General features: G+C 47.3%; 1 protein-coding gene across 1 annotated transcript in view; it reads right to left on the bottom strand.

Annotated features, from left to right (window-relative positions):
- The window catches only part of MAN2A1 (mannosidase alpha class 2A member 1), a 1346034-nt gene that overhangs the window by 1139512 nt on the left and 183273 nt on the right, over window positions 1–23249 (bottom strand). Inside the window, exon 3 of the mRNA XM_069625484.1 lies at window positions 12062–12206. Coding sequence (XP_069481585.1) covers window positions 12062–12206 — 145 coding nt within the window. The remainder of the gene's footprint in view (window positions 1–12061; window positions 12207–23249) is intronic.

Below are 23249 nucleotides of genomic sequence, written 5' to 3'. Positions count from 1 at the left end.
AGGAGACTGATGAGTCAGTGTGTCTGAGGAGGGCCATCCAGGGATGCAGAGGTCAGAACTTGCAGAGGACCCTACAGCTCAGATACAAGCTCTTTAATTAGGTCTTTAAAAGCACTCCTTCATTTAAGTGCAGTGCATCAGCATCTGAAATGGTGCACAGAAGGAATACACGGTTGCTGGATTAATCCATGGGGGCTGAGAAGGAAGGAGGCGTTGCCAGGATGAGGGCCTAGTACAGGATTCTACTGACAGACTGCCGGGGGAAGAGGAGGAGTCTTGACATCCAGGGGTCCACATAATGCAGTGGTGACAATGTACGGACTAGTGAATGTGGGTGGCAAGGACATCTTTGTTGGCGCTGTCCACTCGACACTGGGAACAAAAGGGTCTTGACCCGTTGTGAGGCCTTGGGTCTACACCTAGCAACACTTGCGAGTTTATAGGTGTGGATGTGGTACTCAAAGTGTCTGCCTCCGAGAACAGCCACACCCTCCATTGTGAATGGGAAAGAACGCTGCTTCATACCAGGCCTGGACGGCAATATTGCCCCTTCACCCTTTTCGTGCTTTAGCCTTCCTCATGGAAAGATCCTCAGTGAACCCCCGAATGATGTGCCTCACACCGAGTCCCGGTGGTAACCTTAGCCCATAAGCGGGGAACCTCAGGAAAGCCGGCAGCTGGTTTAGCCCTAAAGTCTCTGTGCTTACATCAGTAGATTTAGCCCCTAGATTGGGAACTTCTGTGGAGCAAATAGCAGATGTACCCCCTTGATGCAGATCAGAATACACTCTGGTCTTGAAATCCCATGGCCCGGGAAACATAATTGCTTGCACACCCCACAACCCCACCCAAGCGGGGGAACATCTAGGTTGCCCTGGTAACTTTAGCCCCTAAGTAGTGATTCTCTGAGTTGTCTCGGGTGCCCCGATTAGTCCCTGTGAGGAGTAATGAGTCACCTGGGTTTGGCAACGCCTGGGAAGAGGTCACAGGGCCGGGGTACCTGGAAAAGGAAGTCACTTACAGGTCTTTCCTCTTCTTTAATGAAGTCACAGATGCGTTCAACTGGATAATTCTGCCTACAGTTGAAGTCTGACCAAGCATACAAATCGAGAGTGTGTAGCAACAGAAACGAGAATCCCAGCACATGTCTGGTCTGGGCCCCAAGGACTCAATGCAGAGTGCATTTGGTTCGGAGACTGAGAAGTAATGCTCACACAGTAGGAGGAGAATCCCCTGAACTCTCTCATAGGCAGATAAAAACCGACCGTAAAACCTGGAGAGCAAGGAATTTTAACGATGAAGGGCTATAAAAGAGCTGGAAAACCCTAGGGATGCCAGTCCTGGTCACACAGAAAAAAAAGGACCAAGGGGCGAAGCCTAGAGAGGCGAGACCATGTGCACTCATGTGCTCGCATCTCTCAAAGTCTAAGAACATTTTTTTGGTACTGGAAAAAAATGCAATAGTCTTGTCCCCATATGTCAGAATGTCCCAGAAGTATAAAGGAAACGGGATAGGACGTAGGCGTATGGGCATTGTTGTGAAAGAGGATGAGCAAAGACTAATGGAACTGAGGCAAATATTTCTTTAATATGTGATCCTGCACTCTTACTTCCCAAAATATTTCAGTCATCACGGCGCTCACAGATGGAACGAGCCAACAGCAAAGGTGAATACTATTAGATTTAGAATAGCTCGTAGCTGTCCAAAAAAAAAAAAAAAAAAAAAAATTAAATAAAAAAAAAATCATGCCTTGAAAACTAGGATGCAATGTTTACAAAAGTCAAGAATTATGCAAAGTGGCTGCTCTGCATATTTCTGAGATGGGCAGCATGGACCCAAGTAAAACTACAATGAAGCATAAAATAAAAACACCAATAATATAACAAACAGATGCACGAGGCAGCCTATATTAACGGTTGACTTTACATCAGTAGGAATCCATCATCAGTGACTGGCCGCAATTCAGGAATGGTGTGCCGTCAATGATCTTTTCCTTAATGCCAGTAAGACTGAGATCCTCCTCATTGAGACAACCGCTCCTTCATTTCCTCTCTCGCTCTGGCCGCCCACTCTGGACCCTCTTCCTGCTTCTTCTTGTGAGGCTAAGAACCTTGGTATCATCTAAGAATCCACTGTCTCCTTCTCTCCTCACATCTCTGATGTCTCTAAGAAGTCAAACTATGAGCTCCACCTCCTAAGAGGTATTCTTCCTTTTCTCGATTTCCCCCAGAAGCTCACTGTCTCCAGAGCTCTGGTCCTCTCTAGACTGGACTATTACAACAGCCTCTTTCTAAATCTTCCTGCCTCTACTCTTCGACCTTTACAAATTATCCAGAACAATACTGCAAGAATTGTCCTTGGCCTCAAGCCCAGGGATCGCATCTCTCCAGCTCTGAAATCTCTTCACTGGTTCCCCGTGGCTGCAAGGATCAACTTCAAGACCCTCTGCATTGTCCACAAGGCTTTCCGAGGCCTGGGACCGCTCTACCTCCAACTTTCTCTTCCAAAACATCTTCCTTCTCGAGCTATATGCTCATCCACCTCCAACTCTGAGGGCCAGACGCTTCTCCAAGCAGAGTTGGGGGCAGATCTAGCTCCTCCGCTGGGCCGCCCTCTGGAACAGCCTCCCCGCCTCTCTCAAACTTCTGCAGAATCACCTCCGGTTCCGGAAGCAACTCAAGACCCTTCTTTTCGCTTCGCTTTCTCTCCTCGTCTCCCATGCTGATGCACCCGACTGCTCTGCGCACTGGTCACCTGGTCACCCTCGGGCCCAAACTCCTGCTTGTCCAGTTGCCCAAGCACTGCCTCCGGGCTCCCCAGCACTTGAAGGTCTGTATCCATAACCCTACAGTCCCTTCACTATGCACTTATGAGCCATCCGCTAGCTGCACTTGAGTTAACTGCACTTCTCCCGTTCAGTCTTCCCCACACTTGCGCGATCTGAATGAAGGCCTAGTAAGATCGTTGTTTTTTCCTCCGTTTCCCCCTCCTTGTCTTGTCGCGCCTAGAAACACTTGTGTAGAGACGCGCTATAAATACCACATCTTATATCAGAGACCTCAAAAGAAATGTACATATTGGAACTTCTGATGGGGTTTCGTTTAATTCGATTTTGAATATGCCTATAGAGCTTAGACCCGCTTTTAAAAAAAAACTTTGAGAGTATATGTCGAACGAGGGGATACAGAACAATTGGTAAAGAGGAAGTAGAGTTTGGACCGGCTTTGGAATAAAAGCATGCTTGCATATATCGAGACATGTAATGTCCAGCTTCGGCTGCTTAGGAAAAAAGATTCGGCAGAGGGCGCCCTGCGTTGATGGCGTTGAGTCGATGTCCCTCGAGGGCCTCCGTCGAGGGCAACGTCATCAGATGTTGTAAGTAGCACGCACGGCGCACATTGGCCTCCGTTCTGTTTTTCCCCTTCTCATGTAAGTAAAGTTGCCTGTTAGTACAGGCAGGCAGTAGTCAGCCTTGTTGGAACGAAAGGTGTAATAGCATGGGAAAATTCTACGGAGCGGTAGGAAGGGAGGGTGATGAGGAATATGTTGGAGGAACATCCAGTCAAAAGAACATTACCAGTTGGTAAGTAACTTGTTCTTCGAATGGATTGTGCCCTCCAACGTATTCCTCATAAGCAGTATCCAAGACTGGAGGAGGGTGAAGAATTTAGATTTACCAATTGCCACAGGGCAGAATAAAGCACCGCCTTACCAAAGGCAACGTCCTGAGCGTGGGAAGTATCCAAGCAATATTGCTTGGTGAACGTGTGCAACAATGACCATGTTGCAGAATCACAGATGTTTCGAATGGGAACTCCCCTTTGCAGGGCTGTGGAAGAGGCCATGGCTCTGGTGGAGTGTGCCCTCATACCCTCTGGTGTGTCCTTGCCTGCCAGTCTGTAACATTCTGAAATCGTAAGGATGATCCACCTCGACGAGGTCTGTTTTGAAACAGCTTGCCCTAATTTGCGTCCAGTATATCCTATAAAGAGCTGGTCATCCACTCTCAATTCGGACGTCCTACACACATTAAAGCTTAAAGCTCTTCTAGGGTCCAATCTATGGAGACTTTCTTCCTCTTTACTGGGATGCGGCGGAGGATAAAACGCTGACAGAAAAATGTTCCGATTTAAATGGAAGTATAATACTATCTTAGGTAGGAAGAAGGGTTGAACTCTCAACACAACCCTGTCCTTGTGGAATACAGTAAAGGGTGGCTTTGAAGAGTGCCTGCAACTTGCTCACTCTACATGCAGATGTTAGAGCAACCAACAGTATAGTTTTCAAGGTTAACAACCTCAATAGGCATGTGTGCAAAGATTCAATTAGTGCACACACTTTAAAATTTTAGAACCAGGTTAAGGTCCAGAAGGTGGGAACACATTCGTGAGCCCTTTCAGAAATTGAGTCACCAATGGAATTTTGAAGTAAGAACACTCCTCCGATGATCGCTTGAATATGGAGAGCACTGCTAGATAACCCTTAATGGTCCCAATGTGAAGACCTTTGTGTACTAATGAAAGCAGACAGGATAGCACCTCTGGAGTCGCACATGGAAAAGGATCAACATTCTTTTCCCTGCACAATTTGCAAAATGTATTTCAACGGCAACGGAACAGATTTTGTTGCTGGCCATCTTGCTGAAAGCAACACCTCCATTACATCATCCAGGAGGTACCAATCCTTGTATCTGAACCTTTCAGAAACCACGCGTGAAGTTTGAGAGTGTTGACCTCTGGATGGAGAACCTGACCCTCCCTTTGCGAGAGAAGATCCTCTCTTTGTGGAAGACGTATCGGAGGACAGATGGACATGTCCAGAAGGTCCGGGTACCATGTTCTCCTGGCCCAATCCAGAGCAATTAGGATCATGTGGCTCCTGAACCGTCTCAACCTCCCGATTACTTGAGGAATGACAGGGATCGGCGGAAACTCTTATAGCAGTGCAAAATCCCACACACCACGAACACGTCTCCTAGAGCTTCTCTCAGAGAAATGTCCTTGAGTAATACCTTTCGCACTTCTGGTTGATCCCGGTCGCAAACAGATCTACTTCAGGGGTTCCACAAAGGGTGACGATCTCTTGAAGGACTTCCTGAGCTAGTTGCCACTCATGGGAGACTGTTCTCTGCCTGCTCAGAGCGTCCGCCGCTATGTTCACCTCCCCGGCCCAGTGAACTGCCGATAGGGATATTCCTTCTCTAATTGCACAGTACCAGAGCTGCATTTCTGCTCTGCACAGTGGTAGTGACCCTACACCTCCTCTCTTGTTGAGGAAATGCATGGCCACTGTGTTGTCCGTCATTATCAGGACATTCTTTCCCCTTTCCCCTGACAGAGGGCAGGAAGGCCTTCAGCGTTAGGCTGATTGCCCTCAGCTCAAAAGATTGATATGTAGTTTGGACTTCGATGGAGACCAACGACTGCTGGTTGTCAGATCGTTGGTGTGGGCTCCCCAACCCGTGATTGAGGCGCCCGTCATCTGTCAGTCGTGTCCGGCCATGGTTGCCAAAAAGGTTCCCCCCCTTCAGGATATTTTCCTCGCAGACCCACCATAGAAGATCCTGCATAACTTTGGTCGGGACCTGCATTAGATCCGACATCCATCCCATGAACTGGGACCATTGTGTTCGGAGAGCCCACTGTAGGGAACTCATTCGTAGACGGGCCTCTGGCACTAGGTAAATGCAGGATGCCACGAGGCCGAGCAACCTTAGGAATTCGAAGGCCGGAAGACACTGGGCATTCTGAAACTTTGTTACCATCTGGAGAATGTCTCAGGCCCTCACCCTGGGTGGCGAGCACTTTCCCCAAGGACGTGTCTAAAACAGCCCTGATATACTGCAGCTGTTGGTGGAGGTGTCATATGTGACTTCTTGAAATTGAGGGAGAAGCCCAGTGTGTGTAGGGAGTGGCAGGTAACATTAATGTGAGTCAAGGCTTGTTCGGGAGAACGCGCCCTGATAAGCCAATCGTCCAGGCAGGGGTAGACTTGAATCCGCCCCTCTCCTGAGATGCGCTGCCACCACCACCATTAGTTTGGTGAAGGCCCTTGGGGTGGAGGTCAAACCGAAAGGCAGGACTCGAAACTAATAGTGCGAGCCGACAACGGGGAACCTCTGGTATTTCCTGTGCTTGAGATGGATTGGCATATGAAAATAAGCATCCTGAAGGTCCAATGACACAAACCAATCCTGTAATTGGAGGGACTGAAGGATCTGAGAAAGTGTGACCATCTTGAATGTGTCCTTCCTGAGGAACTTGTTCAAGTATCTCAAGTCCAAGATGGGTCTCAGTCCTCTATCCTTTTTGGGGATCAAAAATATGGGGAATACCAACCCTTGTTCCTCTCCGCTACAGGCACTGGTTCTATATCACCTTTCTCTAGCAGGGGTAATATTTCCTGCACAAGGAGCAGATCTGGAATCCTCAAAGTGTGTTTCCCCAGTGGATTGGTGTGAGGCTGTGTTATGAAGGCAATTACCGTAGGCTATTGTCTCCAGAGCCAATGCATCTGAAGTGATGGCTCGCTATTCTTCGAGATGCTGAGACCACCTGCTCCCCCCCCCCCCAGTGACACGCGACGCTAGCTCTCAAAGTGGGTTTGAAGCGGTTACTGCAGCTGCTGATGGCAAGGGTAGTTGCAACTGGAGCCGGCTTAGCACCTCTGGCTCGTCCACCACGAGGGAACTTCCGTTGGCCTCTTTGACTGGCCAATCCTCTCGCCTTTCCAAATGAGGAATAATTGCGAAAAGATTGCCTCCTCCATGGCTGTCCCGCCAGACGAAAAGGCTGAGGTTGCCTAACAGCAGCCTCTAAAGATTTGGCAGCCACCTTCGAGGCCTGCAACCTCTCAAGGCTCAAGTCAGCCTTGTTGCCAAAAAAGGTGAGACCCGTCAAATGGCATGTTGAGAAGACGAGCCTGCACATCCAGTGCAAAACCCGACTTCCGCAACCACGCAAATCTGCGCAATATGGTGCTCGTGGCCATGGACCTGCTGATACTATCTGCAATGTCCAATCCAGACTGAAGGGACTCACACCTGGCTTCCTTGCCGTCCTTAACAATAGCTAGGAAGCTGTTCCTTTCATCCCCTTCTGGAATATGCTCCGCCGCCATGGATATGCACTACCACAGAGTGTACGGAAATTTTGCTAAGGCACATGTGGAGTTGGCCGACTTTAGGGCCATACTCCCAGCTGAAAATACCTTCCGTGCTCATCCATCCACGCGCTTGTCGTCCCTATCAGGAGGGATGGTAGGGTACTCTGCCTTGTTTGAGGTAGCCGTGGCTACCTGGACCACCAGACTCTCCAGAGTGGGGTGTTGGGACAGGTAGCCGGGGTCTCTACTGGAAGGGCAGTATTTTCTTGTAAGGGACTTGTCCACCACCGGATTGGTGTCAGGGGTCTCCCAATTTCTGGCTACCCTTTTTTGCAGAGCCACATGGAAGGGTAATATGGGCTCAGTAGGTGGACCTTGGTCTAAAATATCAGTCAGACCATCCTGATTGTACTGGGGGTCTGGACCCGCCCAGATACTCCACCACCCTGGACATAAGCTGCCGGTATGAGGAGTAGGCGTGCTCTCCTGGTTCTGGCTTGCAGAACTCCTATTCGGGAGAGGTGTCAATGCTGCTGGCATTATATAAGGTGTCGCAAAGGTCTTGCATTCTACTCTCTTCCGATTTCAGGCATGCCGGCACATTGGGGGTTCCATAATGAAGCCCAAAAGGAGCATCCTCCTCATCAGACCTTTCTTCCTCCTCAAAAATGGACGAGAGGGATTTTAAAAAAATCCTTCTTGGGTATAGAGGGGTAAAGGTCTTTTCTGGCATAGAGCTCACTGGCTTCAGACCCGAAGGCGTCGATGCAGTCTTGGCCTTAGTTTTCTTATGAGGCTCTTCAGGCACAGGGGGTTGAAACGACACCTGATCCAGCTGGCGTCTATGGCTTTGGTTTCGGCATCTGCGTCGACAGTGGCATCAATGTCGTCGAAGGCTTACTCAAGGTTGGTGACGCAACAGGCTCCTTCGATGTTTTTGGCACCGAAGGCCTCAAGGCTTTTGGGGGCTTCGAGGGTGTCGACGACCTCGAGCGATCGCCAAGTCTCAAGTGATCTTTCTCCAATCGAGGCCTTGAAGGTTCTCAATGTGGATCACGCCGGATGGAGCCGCACTCCTTGCATTTTTTGAAACCCGACCGAGGGGTCGTTGGTGTAGAAGACGACAACCTTTTCTTCGAGTTTTTTAGAGAAAAAGTAACTATGCAGTTAGAACTGAACGAGGCACGGCAAGTTTCGAAGCAAACACGTTTGTGGAAAAACGGAACTGAGGCCAACGGGCGCCGTGCATGCTACTTATGACATTCAATGACGTCACCCTTGACGGAGGCCCTCGAGGAACATCAACTCAAAGCCATCGATGCAGGGCGCCCTCTGCCAAAAAGGTTCTCCAAAGCAGCCGAAGCTGGACATTACATGTCAAAGATGAGGAATACGTTGGAGGACACAATACATTTGAAATGTATACATTGGAACTTGTGATGGGTTTTGTATAATTCGATTTTGAATATGCCTATAGAGCTTAGTCACGCTTTTTTGTAAAAAAAACAGAGTATATTGCGAACGAGGGGATACAGAACAATTGGTAGAGGAAGTACAGTTTGGACAGGCTTTGGATTAAAGCCGTGCTTGCAGATATCGAGATTATGACAGCCATTCAATAGCTTGTCTTACTTGTGAGGAAAAGTCATCCATGGCATGGGCCATGAAAATACAGTCCCAACAGTTTTGCTGTTGAGAATTCCCAGGATGATGTTGGATGGTGATTTGAAGTTTGGTGCATATTAGGAAGATGAGTTGGACATCTTAATCGCTTTTTACTAGGTAAGGGAAACCACATTTAAATATACATGAATGTTCCCCCATTATGGACTCCTGTGGACTAATTCAAGACGATCCTCACTTTTAGAGATACAATGACACTCGGTAGAACATATACACAATGTCATCACTTCAGGATCCTGTAAAACGGCCAATGGCTGGATAGCTTCCATAACTTAAGGCAATTTAACAGGCTTAGGTTTATTTACTTTTGAATGTAAGACACTATTGCATATCAGTATAGGTTAATAGCACAGTGAATTGATGTTTCCTTTCTTTTGCATAACAGTTTGAATTTTTTACACAAAGAACCCCTGATGAAGAGCGGATATGCTCAAAACACGTTAGGTACCACAATAAAAAGAAAAATTGTTTTACAAGAAATCTATTTGAAAGTCAGAATTTTCTAATGGAGATCGGTTATAACCAAATAGCCTAAATTAGTATTACTGTTGAAAATCATATTTAACGGTTTGGCTGTATTTAGGCCAGAGACAGTGTGCAGGGGACGCGAGTTCCCACAAATTGGGAACTTGCCATTCATTGCTTTGCATATTTTTACAACCCAGGTGCCAGGACCGTTTCTTCTCCCCTGCACCTCCAATACACATTACATCATTGAAACATACTTATTACTCCATAAATTATTTATAAGGAAGTGCAGGATTTACCAAAATACCATATGTTGTTGGGTGGTACCAGGACTGATTTCCTTTAAGGTTACAAAAGCTATTGTAATGATTTGTGATGGAAGTATTTTGAATTGAGAGCATTAATTCGCAAGAAGCCAGTGTAGCTTCTTCTGAAATGGAGTCATCTGCTGGTTATTTGTTTTAACCAAACAAACGGACAGCTACACTGGGAGACATTCTCGGGGCGAGCTTAATAGGGGTTGGTCACGCCTAAAAACACTTGTGTACAGGCGCGTTTTAAATGACAGATATCGTCTAAGCTATTAGTCTTGACTGGACTAACGTGGCAGACCCGCTTCCTGGAGAGAGCAATTCATGTTAGCTATCCCCTTATCAATGTACCAGCTTCAGGAAATTATCTGGGAACCAAATAACAGCTCTGTCAGTACACTGCCCATAAATAAAATAAGTTTCTTTCCACTGTAACATTTTCTTTAAATCCTACAGATTTGAGGGTACAATGTCAATTCCGAGTGTCTTGTAATCCAATTTTAGCCAACCTTCAGTCCAAGACACGTAATATACGAGTCATATGCTTATATTTTATGTGTGTGAATGACAACTCTAGTATCGCAATAAACAGAAATATTGCTCAAGTTTAGCAGTTGCATCTTATAGTTAGTTGATACATGTGCTTGAGGTTTTGAGGTCATTGGTAGTAGATCTCCATATGCCTCTTCCATTTCAGTTTACCAGATTACTAAAGCCGCTTTCTGTGCTGGATCATCCAACAATAGCTACTCTTCTCCTGCCCATCAAAGAGGAAAGTCACAAAATGAATGTACTGTATATGGTCAGAAACATACTTCCGTTGCCCCAATAATCAGCCCCTGGGCAATGGGCCCATTGCTTTTAAAAAATATAGGCAAACTTCTTTATGACTTAAACCAGACATGCTTTACCACCTACTACCATTCCAAATGGAGTAGGCCTTCCTTCGCTAAGACATCCAGGACAACCATCAAGGGACATGGGTATTTTTACATAAGCTCCTAAATGTGTAATATAGACACTGTATTTAACTGAGATGCAATAGTGTGTTGATAATGAATAGACTGATGCCATTTTAAGCAACCGCTTGCCCATTGGTTTAATTCTCAGAACATAGGCCTTATTACGAGCCTGGCAGTCCAGAAATAAGGGTGTCAGTAGCAACGTACAGGAACCCTTTCCGGACCGCCCGAATACATGTATGGCCTTTGGGGGCCATTGCATCCTGGCAGGTCTGACCTGCCGGGGGCACCAGACCCTGCAGGAATGGCTTTCATGGAAGCACCCGCACCGTTAGCAACGGTGCCAGTGCTTCCATGTCCCCATTCCCGTGGAAACCTCTTGGACATGGGAATGGGGACTTAGACATTCCACCGCCTGATATCCTGGGCCGCCGGGACTTGTAATGTCCTGTGGCACAGGATATCAGGCGACAGAACAATGTTACGAGTTTGGCAGCAAACCCGCCGGTAGCACCTGCGATTTACCGCCGAACTCTTAATGAGGCCCCATATCTAATTTTTCCCTTCAGTGCAGAATAAGGCTATTCAGTTTGTACAGGTGTGCCAGTGGCAATTATCCCTTGGCATACGTTTGAGCTGATATATTGGGTGAACTTGGGCAGCTTAAGAACCAAATGAAGCTGTCAAATCTTCCCAAGAACCTCTTCACCCTGTATTAATGTCATCTATTCTATAACCAGAAGCAAAACAGAAGAAAATAGCATGCAGGCAGAAACTGCTAAACTTTGCTGTTGCCAGAGGCGTTGCTAGGGGGGATAAAAAAAAAAAACACCTCACAGTGCAGGCCAAGTACATTCCACAGCAGGTTCCCCCTTCCTGCCCCCCCCAACGTGATGAGAAGGAAGATGGGTCAGGACTATCGAGTACACCGATGAATGGAATCACTGAAACAAAAGGACAGCGTTCCCTGTTTTTGTGTACAACACCTAGAGTGGGGGAATCCAGATGCTTTTGTGGATTCCAAAATTGAGCACAATTATTCATTCATCAAACTTAAGGTGCTAGCTAACACGAACCCCAACAATGCATAAGAATCACACGCCACATTTTCTTCATATACACCAGCCTTCGCCATAAAAGACTGCTACCGATTAAGTGCTAGATGAGGTGGCACAGCGAGCAATGGGCAGCGATCCGCTGTACTCAAATTGTTCAGTTGCCAGGCGGATTCTAAAGGGGCCTGACTGGCTCGCTTCTTAAGGTATGATCGAGCGCTGTAGTCCTGAAAGATCCACTCAGAGAATGAATTAAAAATGCAAACTAAATGAAAGGAAACCTTCCCTCCGTAATGCTCATACTCAAAACAAAGAGCAGTGTATTACAGGAAGGATGCCCTGGTACACAGCACAATGTTCCGCCAGTGGGTGGAAAAGGAGGCACTAACCTCTTGAGGGTGCCACTTCTTAAAAGGGCACAAGATGAAGGAGCAGCTTTCAAGATTCTGAATGTAGACGAAAATAAATGCATCTCACCTGGGTCATTATGAGAGTGCGGCACAACAAACACCTGGAGCGGTTCACTGTCCCATTCATTCTCCTCATACTTGATTTCAAATCCTTGTTTCCAAACTCCGCCATCTGGATTATCAAACGGAAGCATGTCATACACATTCAGCATCTAAAAAATAAATAAAAAAACACAGAAGTGCACGTTATAAAAGGAAAGGACAAACCAACTGAAGAATATACATTCTGTGTACATAAAGCACCACTTCCAGCAACGCCACCTTCAATTAAAACGTACTATTCTTACATATTACTGTACGGCTTTTTAATAATGCATACACAATGCTCCACAACACAAAAAACAAGCAGGGCAAACCAACAACTTTAGTTTATTTTATAAATGTACTTTATTGTTTAAAGAGTAAAACTAGCTTGGAAATAAGATCAGCGTAACCCTGTGTAAGGCGTGGGCCAGCGTTTTAGGTGGCATCTTTTAACAGTAGCGCAGTACTGGGAGTTGTGGCCTGTGCGTCTGTTGGGATTAGTCCTTGGTCAGGTTAATTGAGAAAGCCACATTAAAGATTTGCAAAACTGACAAATTGTGGGGGCATTCCGAGCCGATACTGGGACAGAGTTCCACAGAGTGTGTGCATGACAAATTATACTTTGTGGGTCCTCTGTGGACAAGATGCGATGCAGGGAGGAGTGTGCAGCACCAGATATGTGGCGCTGCTTAGCCTCCAGGTGCGTTGGTGTGCTACTCGTGACTGCTCTGTATGGATACATGCAGTCTTGAACAGTATCCTGGCTTGGAAAGGGAGCCAATGTAGTTTGCGTGGGATGGGGTGATTTTTTCAAATCTCTGTACAACCATAATAAGACTTGCTACAGCACAGTGGACGGCTTTTAATGGAGACAAGTGATTGGCTGGGAGCCTGTTAGGCAGGCATTTTCCCCATTGATGTGCAAGGGCCTGACTTACGGTCTGAGAATCATGCAGTGCGATGAAGGGTTTGATTTTGTAAAGGGTGGAGATTTGGAGGTTAACCGTTTGGGCCTTTTTGGATATGTGTTTCTGGAAGGACAGGCTTCGTCAATGGAGAAGCCCAAAGATTTTTCAGAATCTGAGAGTTGTGGAATAAATCCTTCTAGTCACAGATCATTGACCCATTGTTGGACAAGTGGTTTAGTGGGGGTACAGATGAGAATAAATTCCATCTTGGATGGTTTAAGTTTGAGGTAGGCAGTCGACATCCAGGACTCTATGATGGCTTGGTATTCACAGAGACGACTGAGGTCTTGTGGGCATTTTACTCTCGTACAACAGAGTATCATGCACATATTGGTAGATGGCTTTATCGGGATCTTTGAGGAGTGTCCCCAGAGGCTCTATGTAGAGGCTTTTGTATGGGCATGGGAAAGGCACACCAGGCAGAGGCATAATGGAAATAATTGGTCATGAGATGGCAACAGCTCGAAAATGGTGCTATTATCTGGGCCTCCGACAGCAGTGCTTGGCAAATGACCATCTAATGCCTATACTCAAACCTAAACTGTTGGCTTTGTCAAAGCCCGTTTTACGAGGACTTCAGTACAAAGAACAGACATAAATCAAGTGGTTGAAGGCACACTTGGTTAAGACATTTATTACACCAATAGCATGTTTACAGCAACAATTTAGCTACACATTTCAGTAGACTGTTTAGACGTAAAACTGGCTGGCCAACGTTGGATGTTACTGCTTGAAAGAGCCAACTCAGAGATGCCAGCTTGATATGTTTTGGGAAGAGAGGAGCAAGTAATGGTTGATAATGTACGTGGGGATTAGCTAAAGAAGGGGAAGTCAATGGGCAGTGTAAAGGTGTCAAAGAAGGAGTCAGACAAGGACAGGTCATGTTCGGGTTATATACTTATTTTAAAACAACAAAACCTAACCTTATCTCTATGAGGGATTTCCCCTGCCTTAACCTAGGAAAATAAGGAAATGTCAGAATGTCTGTCAAATGATAATTCGTCCTTGTACAAAACCCTGCTTCTATCCCTTACACTTCAACCTAAACGTTCTAAATAACAAAGTTCTTCCACCAGGAGAATGGCTCCCTTCTCCTGGTTTTTATCCTGTTATCCAAGAGCTGTCTCTGTAACTCTGCTCCTGCCAAGCTTTCTTCACTAGGCTCTCTGGCTTCCATGGTCCAGCCTCCCCTCCCAATGCTTTCTTGGTAAGGAATATTGGTACATATGAACAGTTCCCTTGAGATTCAGTAAGTGGCCTTTTGACTACTACTGTGAAGAGGAAATAATCTGATGTGTTCTTTATATGCTGGTTGGAGTTTTGGTAAGTGGTTTTAGGACTGCCACTGTGGTGAAGAAACACTTCTCTGTGGTACTTCGTCATACAACTTGGAGCAGTGGTCTTATGCCTGCTACGGTAAATGAGGAATCTTCCACTATTGTACTTTTCAGCTTCTGTTGCGTCAGTGGGCTTATAACTGCCACTGTTGCGAGGAAGTTCTACTCGAATGCTTGATTCGATATGCTGCCACTGCGACGAGGAGTCTCTCCTCGGATGCTCACGCCACTTTTTCCAATAGTTTGGCACTTACTGAGCCAGATAAGAGCCACTCGAGCCTGCCTCTCTAACCTTCGTGTCCCCTCCGGATCTCTCGTACCACCAGATAAACTTATTTTGGACTTTGGTACACCACTGGGGCTTCCTGGGACTGAGGTCCGTCTCTCTGGGCTTCTCTCCTCTGCTTCCGCAGCGGCTCTGCGCTCTGTACTGCTTGGTTCTCTTTTCCTGTTTCGTGCTTGGGTCTGCTCCAGCTGGACCCATGGAGAACTCCCTCAGCGATTTGCCGGCATCCTCTGCTCTTCTATTCCTCTGGTCTGCAGACAGAATGTGAAACTCACTCTGGATGGTTTCCACACTCGTTTCCTCTCCCGACTGCGCTTGACAACTTCTTCAGTCTATCATCTCTCCTTATACATGGTTGCCAGTCCCTCCCTGGTGGGCTGTTTTTTTGACACCTTGATCTTTATGCCTCCTTGGGGTCATCTTGTACCAGTACTAGCGCAGTCTGTAATCTTCTGTGCTCTTCGTCATAGCACTTTCTGATTTGGCTGTATCCATGTACTACAGTAATACATTGGTCTACTCTCAAGGAAGTGGTTTTGAATGGAAGGGGGGGCTAGGGAACGTTGGGGTGTGACGTTCAACGGGCTGTACCCCAGGTGGTGTCCTTGTCCCCAGAGGGGGAGTCCACCACCATAAGGTTCTCCCACATTAAACCACCACTAGGGGACTACTGGGTAGCGGCCACTCCTCCCTAGACTCATGGGAAAGGGTTCCCAAAAATACCTGGTGAATCTTCAAAGTGGATAAATAACCAAACACTCCCCACAAGTTTTATTTCCCTACTCTCACCTCCCTCGTAGATGTAAAGCAAACTATTGAATTGGAGTACAAGTGGGCGCTAACAGTCAAAACTAAAACCGGTTAAAGGACCATCATTCTTGGAGGGCTATTAGAACTCAAAGCCAAGGAGCCGATGTATGTTTTTAAACTTCAAAGTAACCAAGGGCAATACAAACGTGGGCCCCTTGCTCTCTGTGCCTTAGGGAGTCTCAGCTTTACCTCACCGATGAGGTCCTACAAGGTTGAAACGCGTGTCTGAGGTTGCTGTTGGTACTTGTTCAAAGGAGACATGCCTAGCATTTCGGTACTGGGCTGCCCTTTTTGGTGGAACCAGACTGACATGCAAATGGATATTTCTCCTAACGGAAGGGTGCAGTGAAACGTGTTCCTGGTACCTAAGCTGCAGTGAACTTCAGGACACAATCCAGTGTTTTTAACCTATATGAGAACCCCAGTATTCTCAAGTGGGTGCCAAGACCCTGACATTTTAACAGAGGGGACACCTCCAGTGACTTCACAGCATTAGACAAACCGAGAACCTCCGAACCATCCATGGTTTTGGATCTGGTGCCAAACTGGTCTCTGCTTGAGAAGACCTGCTTAGAGTATCAATAGACAGTGAATGGAACGAACTTATATCCCAGCAGGAGGGTGGGCAGGGTGGCCTGACTGGATAAAGGTGTAGTTGTCACCCCAAGGTCTTTTAACTCTTCAGTTGGTTCGAAACAAAGTTCAAGAATTTCTTAGCAGGAAGACAGAAATGGGGAAACACAGCAGAAGCCGGTTTTGGTGGGATCAAAAGGAACGCATGCGAGTGTGTACAGAGGTGCTAATGGTGCCCAGGGTCCAGGCACACAAGGCAGATCTCTTGCAGATTGTCCATGGAAAACTGCAAGAACAGTATCTTTTGTACCTGGTCTTCAAGCGCATAGGAGGAAATGGGGATCAAAATCAAGGGCCCCGAGACAACAGTGAAGGGTCAAACCATAGACAATATCTGTTAGCACAAACACTATTGGCAAGAAGACATCAGAATTGTACAATACCCTTTGGTGTGGGCAGGGAGAATTAACTTCATTAACCCTCAGCACCCTACGAAGGAAAGAGTAACACCTACAACATGATCTACTGGTCAGGAGCAATGATATCATTTATGTACAGCACAGTCATCAAAAGGCACAGACCACCCCTTTTAACTTTAGGATAGCGTTAGGCAGCACCTAGCGAATTGGGCAGCAGGCCAAGCAGACCTCACTTAAAAGCAATCCACAACTCTCAGGACAGTGTTTTTACTGGGAATTTTTGGGTGAGCCCAGTTTGGAATATGTTGCAGCAGTCGAAGAATTCCACCACCAGGGCTCTCGTCAATTCCACATTGTTTGTAAAAGTGGGAGGATTTCCCAGAGCAGTTTGAAGTAACGCCTTTGACTACAACACTGAATTGACCGTTCACGATCACATACTGTACAACACATTTTTCTTTACCTCTTGAAGAATGTTGGGTTATGAGTCCAAAGAACTGGATTGTGTAGAATTTCTGCCCCTAACCGGTACCTATTTTACAGCAGTAAAGGCATTGCAAAAATCCTTCATCCAATGGTGGTAAAGGCAATGTAGGCATATAGTAATTTGTCCAAGGCATTCTCGATAAAAAACGTGATTTTGGATTTTATGGGAGTACTTTTTAAACTGCACCATAGGTCGATGCATTTGAAAGATTTCCATCTGCTGGGGGGCATCTACCATGTTTTTCGAAATTCTAGGAGCTCGGCCAATGAATTCGGCCATAAAAAAGTCAGATCTGCTAAACGGACTCACTTTTACGACAGTGCTCCATGTTAAATGTAATTATGAAAAAGCATATGTGCACACATGAAACTCTGCTAGATTGATCTACTTACAAACCATGCAGGTCCGTTTAGTTTGGTAAAATGTCCGTCATAGGTAACATGTAGACTACAGTAAACAGCCTGCTGGTAACCCAAATTCCAAAAGACAGGGGTCTGTCTTTAACTATGGCATCCCTGACCTAAATCGTAAACATTTCTGTAGTTCCAGGGCCTGGGTGCAGATTAATATGAGCCAGGTATGATTTACATGTAGACTCCTGGGCCTACACAATTATAAAGGTCAAAATCATCTGGTGTCATTGTATTGGCAGCGTTGCGGACAGTGGCGACTCCCGGAGAGGGCCTTGTGTATTCAGTTGTCTGGGCCTAATTTCACACATACTCTGACATCTGTCCCCCTTCCTCCAGACTTGTGGGAGTTCCCGCTCGCAGGGACAGGACTGAAGCATTTTTGGTGCACGCATGCACGTACCCGGCCACAATCCCTCGAGGTTCCGCCCCCATACTTGCCCAACCAGTCCTTTTTCGCTGCAACAGACAAGACAGAGATCGGGTGATACAGTCCGTCAGTTAAGTTGCCTCACCTACACCAGGTAAAGCCATTTTTGTGGCATGCATGTGCGGCCAGAAGCAGGTGCACGTCATAGATTCACACACTCTGCCTGGAGTTCTTGGGCCTGGAACATTGGAGTCGCTGCTGCTGGTGTTTTCGGTGCCAGAGTTTTGCTGCAGCGCTGGGACGAAATCTTTTCCAGAACTTCTCCTTGTCACCTTCAAAATGTTTGAGGGCAAGCACCCAGCCCCGCCCCCGTGCCCCTAAATCAGGTGGAGAACCAGAGGTTCCCCAATCAGGGGTTAAATCTGGGCAAGATGCTCAAGGATCCCCACCAGGCAGGCAAAACTCAAAGGTGTCAAGTCAGCTGGCTTCTACAAAGGGTTGTGTCAGACAAGTGTACCGGCAAGGTAGAGAATCCCAACAAGGTTTCAAAGCATACACTTGCTAAGAGGTCACACCAGACGGCGGGTGGTGCCAAAAGTCATGAGATTGATGCCACTACAAGCAAGATGCCTGTGACGTAGGAGGCTCCAGGGTCTTCAAGCCTTTTCCTCAGTGCTGAAGATAGTATTTGGGGATATTTAGGGCGCAGTTCCCTACTTCGCATCAGGGTTTTGACACTGTTGCTCTGCTGGTCCACTCGTCAGTGCCAACAAAGATGTCGTTTCCCCCCACAGTCGAACCTCCTCCCTCTTCATATCTTTATTCCGAACAGTGGAAGTCAGAGCGAAGAGGACCCATGGGGGTTTTGGCCTCATGGGCCCGCTCTGTCCAGGCACGGCAGCCTTGTCCAGAGGACATGTTCTTTGTAAAATTCCAGGGTCACAAGCTGTGTCGGCTCAGCCCGCAGTGCCAGTTGTTCCTTCATGCACCTCATCCACCATGCTTGCGATGGCAGATTAGTTCTGCTCTGTCTGGGGCCCCTGCCCCTACAGTACCTTTATCAGTACCATCTGGATTTATGACACCAACTACAGTAAAGCCCCTTCTGTCACCTGGGCCACCAGCTCCTGTTTAGCCTACCTTGCTGCCAGCTTTCCCACCTGTGCTGGATCCTTCAGCTCCACTCACTACCAACCCAGCTGATTCACAGGGATACAAGAGATGATCCAGAGAAGAAATTAGCATTGTCTGCAAAAGAATTCATACATGGGTGGCAGGATTTCTGGAATTTCTAGACATCCCCATGTCAATGAGTCCCCCGGCAGAGAGAGGATTGCTGGCAGGGGATCTGGCCTCGAGGCCAGGAGAGAACTCAGGCTTTCCCATGCGTAAAGACATCATGACGAAGGCCCTCACGGTTTGCTTCAAACCTCATTTGGGGCCAGTGGTTAACAGGAGGATTGACATGAGGTACCATCCTTTGCCCCCAAAGTCCTCATGTCTTACCCCACACCCTCACCCTTTGTCTTATTTGGTGGATGCTACCACCACCCAGTTTACATCCTCGGCTGGCTCTTCAGCAGCTATGATTCTTGGGAAAGAGGATAAGCTCCTGAAAGCAGATGGTCATAATGGGTACCAAAACCAGAAGCATTGCAGCTACAGTAGGCCAATAATTGTGCTCTTCTGGCTGTTTACTATTGACTACAGTGACAGCTCACATAATTCGAGAAGTGGCTGCCTGAAGATCAGCAGGAGGCTTTTAACTACAGCCTAGCAGAGGCAAAGCAAGTTGCTCAGGTACTTTTTCAATATATGGCCAACCACATCAATACGTCAATAAGATGGTCATAAGAGGTGACATGAGGAAGCGGGCCAGTACGTTTATCTCGGCCGTCCTGGACAAGATCTTAGACCTACCATTTGAAGATTCGGAACTCTTCCATTCTTATGCTCATGAAGCGCATCAGAAAGAGAAGACGAGCAAGCAAACGGTCAAGTCACTACAAGGCTTTGCTAAACAAACACAAAAGTATCTTTCCCCCTTGCAGAGATCTTCTGAGGGTAAGTCTCACTTCTTCAGGGACTTGAACGGATTTCTGGAAAGACAGGCTAGGCAAGCTGACTGCTCTGCAGTACAGACCGAGGAAGAAACAGCCAACCATCCGTAGCGGTTTCCTCCAAGGGCCTTCTCCCGCCCCTCCCCAGATAAGAAGCCCAAGCAACGATGGCCTTTTGCGCGTTCCAGCTGGTGGAATGGAGACCAACGCCCTTAGACCTGTGGGCCATGTTGTTGCCATGGCGGAGTGCACTACACATGCACGCACACCACCACACTGTCATGATCTCTGCTTCCAAAAGGTCAGGGTTTTCCCAACTCCCTTGGAAGCAGATCCATAACCCAGGTTCCGAGTGCCAACCAGTCCCAATTGGGACCTTTTGGACCCAGTCCTGGCGCCAGTGGCACCAGGCTCATAAATATGCCCAGTCCCAGCGCTGGAAGCGCCGGGCTCATAATGCTTGGGTGGACTTACCTGCAGCAGACCATGCTGCTTACTTGCCTGCCAGTTGAGCCTCTGATCCTCTTCTGTTTGGAACTACTTTTCCTGTTGGGTGGGGCAGGAGCCACTCCCTAGATTCAGAACACTGGAACTCTTCTGGAAAGCAGGAACTCTTTTCTTACCTAGGCGTGGCTGTGGAAGGAGACACCTAAGCACTACAGGAGGCTATTTAAACCACACCCGATGGATGAATCTTGCTTTGCGTTATTCTGCATCCTCTGCAGCAGAACGCTCATCGTGTCTTCTGCATCTGATCCTGGGCCTAAGGAAAAAGGCTTACCATCCTGAATCCAGTCTTCAGCAACACCTATAAAGACAAGAAAGAACAGGTTAGCATTACGGTCTTCAGTGACAGCTCTTCACTTACCTGGTCCATCGGCTGTCACCAACGCCTCGCGCTGCATTCCGGCATCTGAAAGACAAAGGCTTACCTACTCTTCGTGCGCTCCGGAGGTCTTCACACTGCATTCCGGCATCTGAAAGACAAAAGCTTACCAACTCTTCACACGCTCCGGAGGCCTTCGGCGCTGCATCCCGCATCTGAAAGACAAAACAAGGTGCGTTTAAAGACATTGGGGAACTTTAATACTCACGTGCCATTACTCCTTTCCACATCTAACCCAGTGGGTATTCCGGCACCCTGCAGCCGCTCCGAACTTGTACCTGCAAAATAAAAAGACAGAGCGCATCGTGAAGCAGGCAACAAGCGCTTACTTACGTGCTTCCAGGCGCTTCTATTCATCACACGGGCTCCATCTTCAACTCACTTCAGCCCGTCATCCGCCATCGCCGGAACCCTGCAAAACAAGAGACATCATTACTAAAGACTTTAAAGACATTAGAATTACTCGAAACTTACCGTTCGTGCAGTAAACGACGGACAGCAGTCCTCTGAAGTCAAGAGGCCTGCTCCCCTTATCCAGTGAAGAAACTGGTTACAGCACCCTGCCCCGAGGCAGATGGAGAGCACAGCGTTCACTTACCTAAGGTGAGAGCGTTAACCTTTGGGGTTCTACAGGAGAAGAGAAAGGGCAGAAGAGAGAGACATTCAATAACCCAGTTCCTTAATCCCATATTTTCTATCTGCAGACATCAGACATACAGTGCACAGAGGTCCAGCCCAAAGAGCCAGCCGTGTGTTACACATCACCTTTGAAGATACGGTATACGCCCAGTCAAGACCGGCGCCTCTACGGGAATCAGGTGAGCGTTACAGAACGCAAAGCCTACCACAAAACTCCCGTCCAGGCGCTATGGAAACCTTGGATACCGACCAGCTAGCCCAGTTACTTGGGGAACTAAGGGCAGAAGTGCATGCAGCCCGTCAGGAAACGAACGCTCTAAGAAGGGAACTGATTATTTCCAAGGAGCGAACAGATGATCTCGCTAGACAATTGCTACAGTCACAAGCCGGACAGACCCCGTTACCCGCATCTGGGGGAAATCTTCCTTCTACATCCTCTATGAATCCAGTGCAGATCAACCTACCTGGGAATGTACCTCTGGCTCCGCCCGAACGATTTTCTGGTGACCCAAAGAGGTTTGCAGTATTTATCAATCAGTGCCGGTTGCATTTCTTATGCCGGCCAGCAGCCTTTCCAACTGATCAAGCTAAAGTAGCTTTCGTGCTTTCGTACCTTAGTGGCAATGCGGCAGACTGGTTGATCCCTCTAGTAAATCAAGATGATCCGGTCCTCCATGATTTTCAAGCTTTTCAGCTCAGTATGGAAAAACTGTTTGCAAGACATTCACAGGAGCAGGCCTTGGACAATGAGCTTCTTTCGTTGCGACAAGGTAATCAAGACCTTTTGGCTTATATTGCGTCTTTCAACAGACTGATAGTGGAAACTCAATGGCCTGAGGACAAAAGGATTACGCTGTTTTATAGAGGTCTACGTGGAGAGCTCAAAGATGTGTTAGCCCAAGTAGTGAATCCCCCTCAAGATTGTTCGGACTATATAGACTTAGTCGTTCAAATAGATCACAGACTGCAGAACAGGAAGGCCGATCGTTCCAAGTTTGATGCTCGAGTATTTTCCAAACCGCCAACTCCTTCCAAAGGAGTAGACTCCAGGGAACCCATGCAAATAGGGGGTCTGAAAGGTCCTCTAACACAAAAGGAGCGGGAAAGGAGAAAACAGTTGCAATTATGCCTCTATTGCGGAAACTCAGGGCACTTTCTTCGAGACTGTCCGGTGAAACCTGCCAAGAAGGCAGTAGGAGCTGCAGTTACCAAAGTTACAAACTCTGAGCAGGGAAACGACCTCGCCCGACAAGAATAGAGGTCCTCTTGCCGAGCGTGAAAACCAGTTCCGTGACCTCGCATTTCGTGATACCTATGGTCCTCATTAGCCCTGATAATCCGGATCGATTACATGCAATTGAAGCTTACGTCGACAGCGGTGCCATCGGCAATTATGTGGATCATGAAATGGTTTTGAGGATGAATCTAACTCTTTGTCCCAAGGCTGTAAAGGACGTCATTACTACGGTGGATGGTACGGAGATAGCCTCCGGGCCAGTAACGCATACCACTCAAGAGGTGACGCTAGTAAGTCAAGATGGACACCATGAGAAGATCGTGTTCGATGTGATCAAGGCCCCTCAGTTTCAGATTATTCTAGGAATACCTTGGTTAGAGAAACACAATCCTCTGATCGATTGGCGAGCAAGAACGGTCCAGTTTCCAGAATGTGTCTCTACTTGTCACCCTCCACCTGGTGTTGCACTGGCAGCAATTTCTTAAGAGACTCACCAGTTACCTCCCGAATACCTAGAATACCAAGATGTTTTCCGGAAGGATCAGGCTAACTCTCTACCTCCTCATAGGTCTTATGACTGCCAGATAGACCCGATACCTGGATCTACTCCTCCTTGTAGTAGAATTTATGCCCTCACCGAGCCTGAGAACCTTCACCTTCGACAATACCTGGATCAATACCTGGCAAAT

Source organism: Ambystoma mexicanum, chromosome 6p (assembly GCF_040938575.1).
Source record: "Ambystoma mexicanum isolate Mex_15411 chromosome 6p, UKY_AmexF1_1, whole genome shotgun sequence".
NCBI lineage: Eukaryota > Metazoa > Chordata > Amphibia > Caudata > Ambystomatidae > Ambystoma > Ambystoma mexicanum.
The sequence above is the reverse complement of the archived record's forward strand: the minus strand, read 5'-3'. Positions and strand labels throughout refer to the sequence as shown.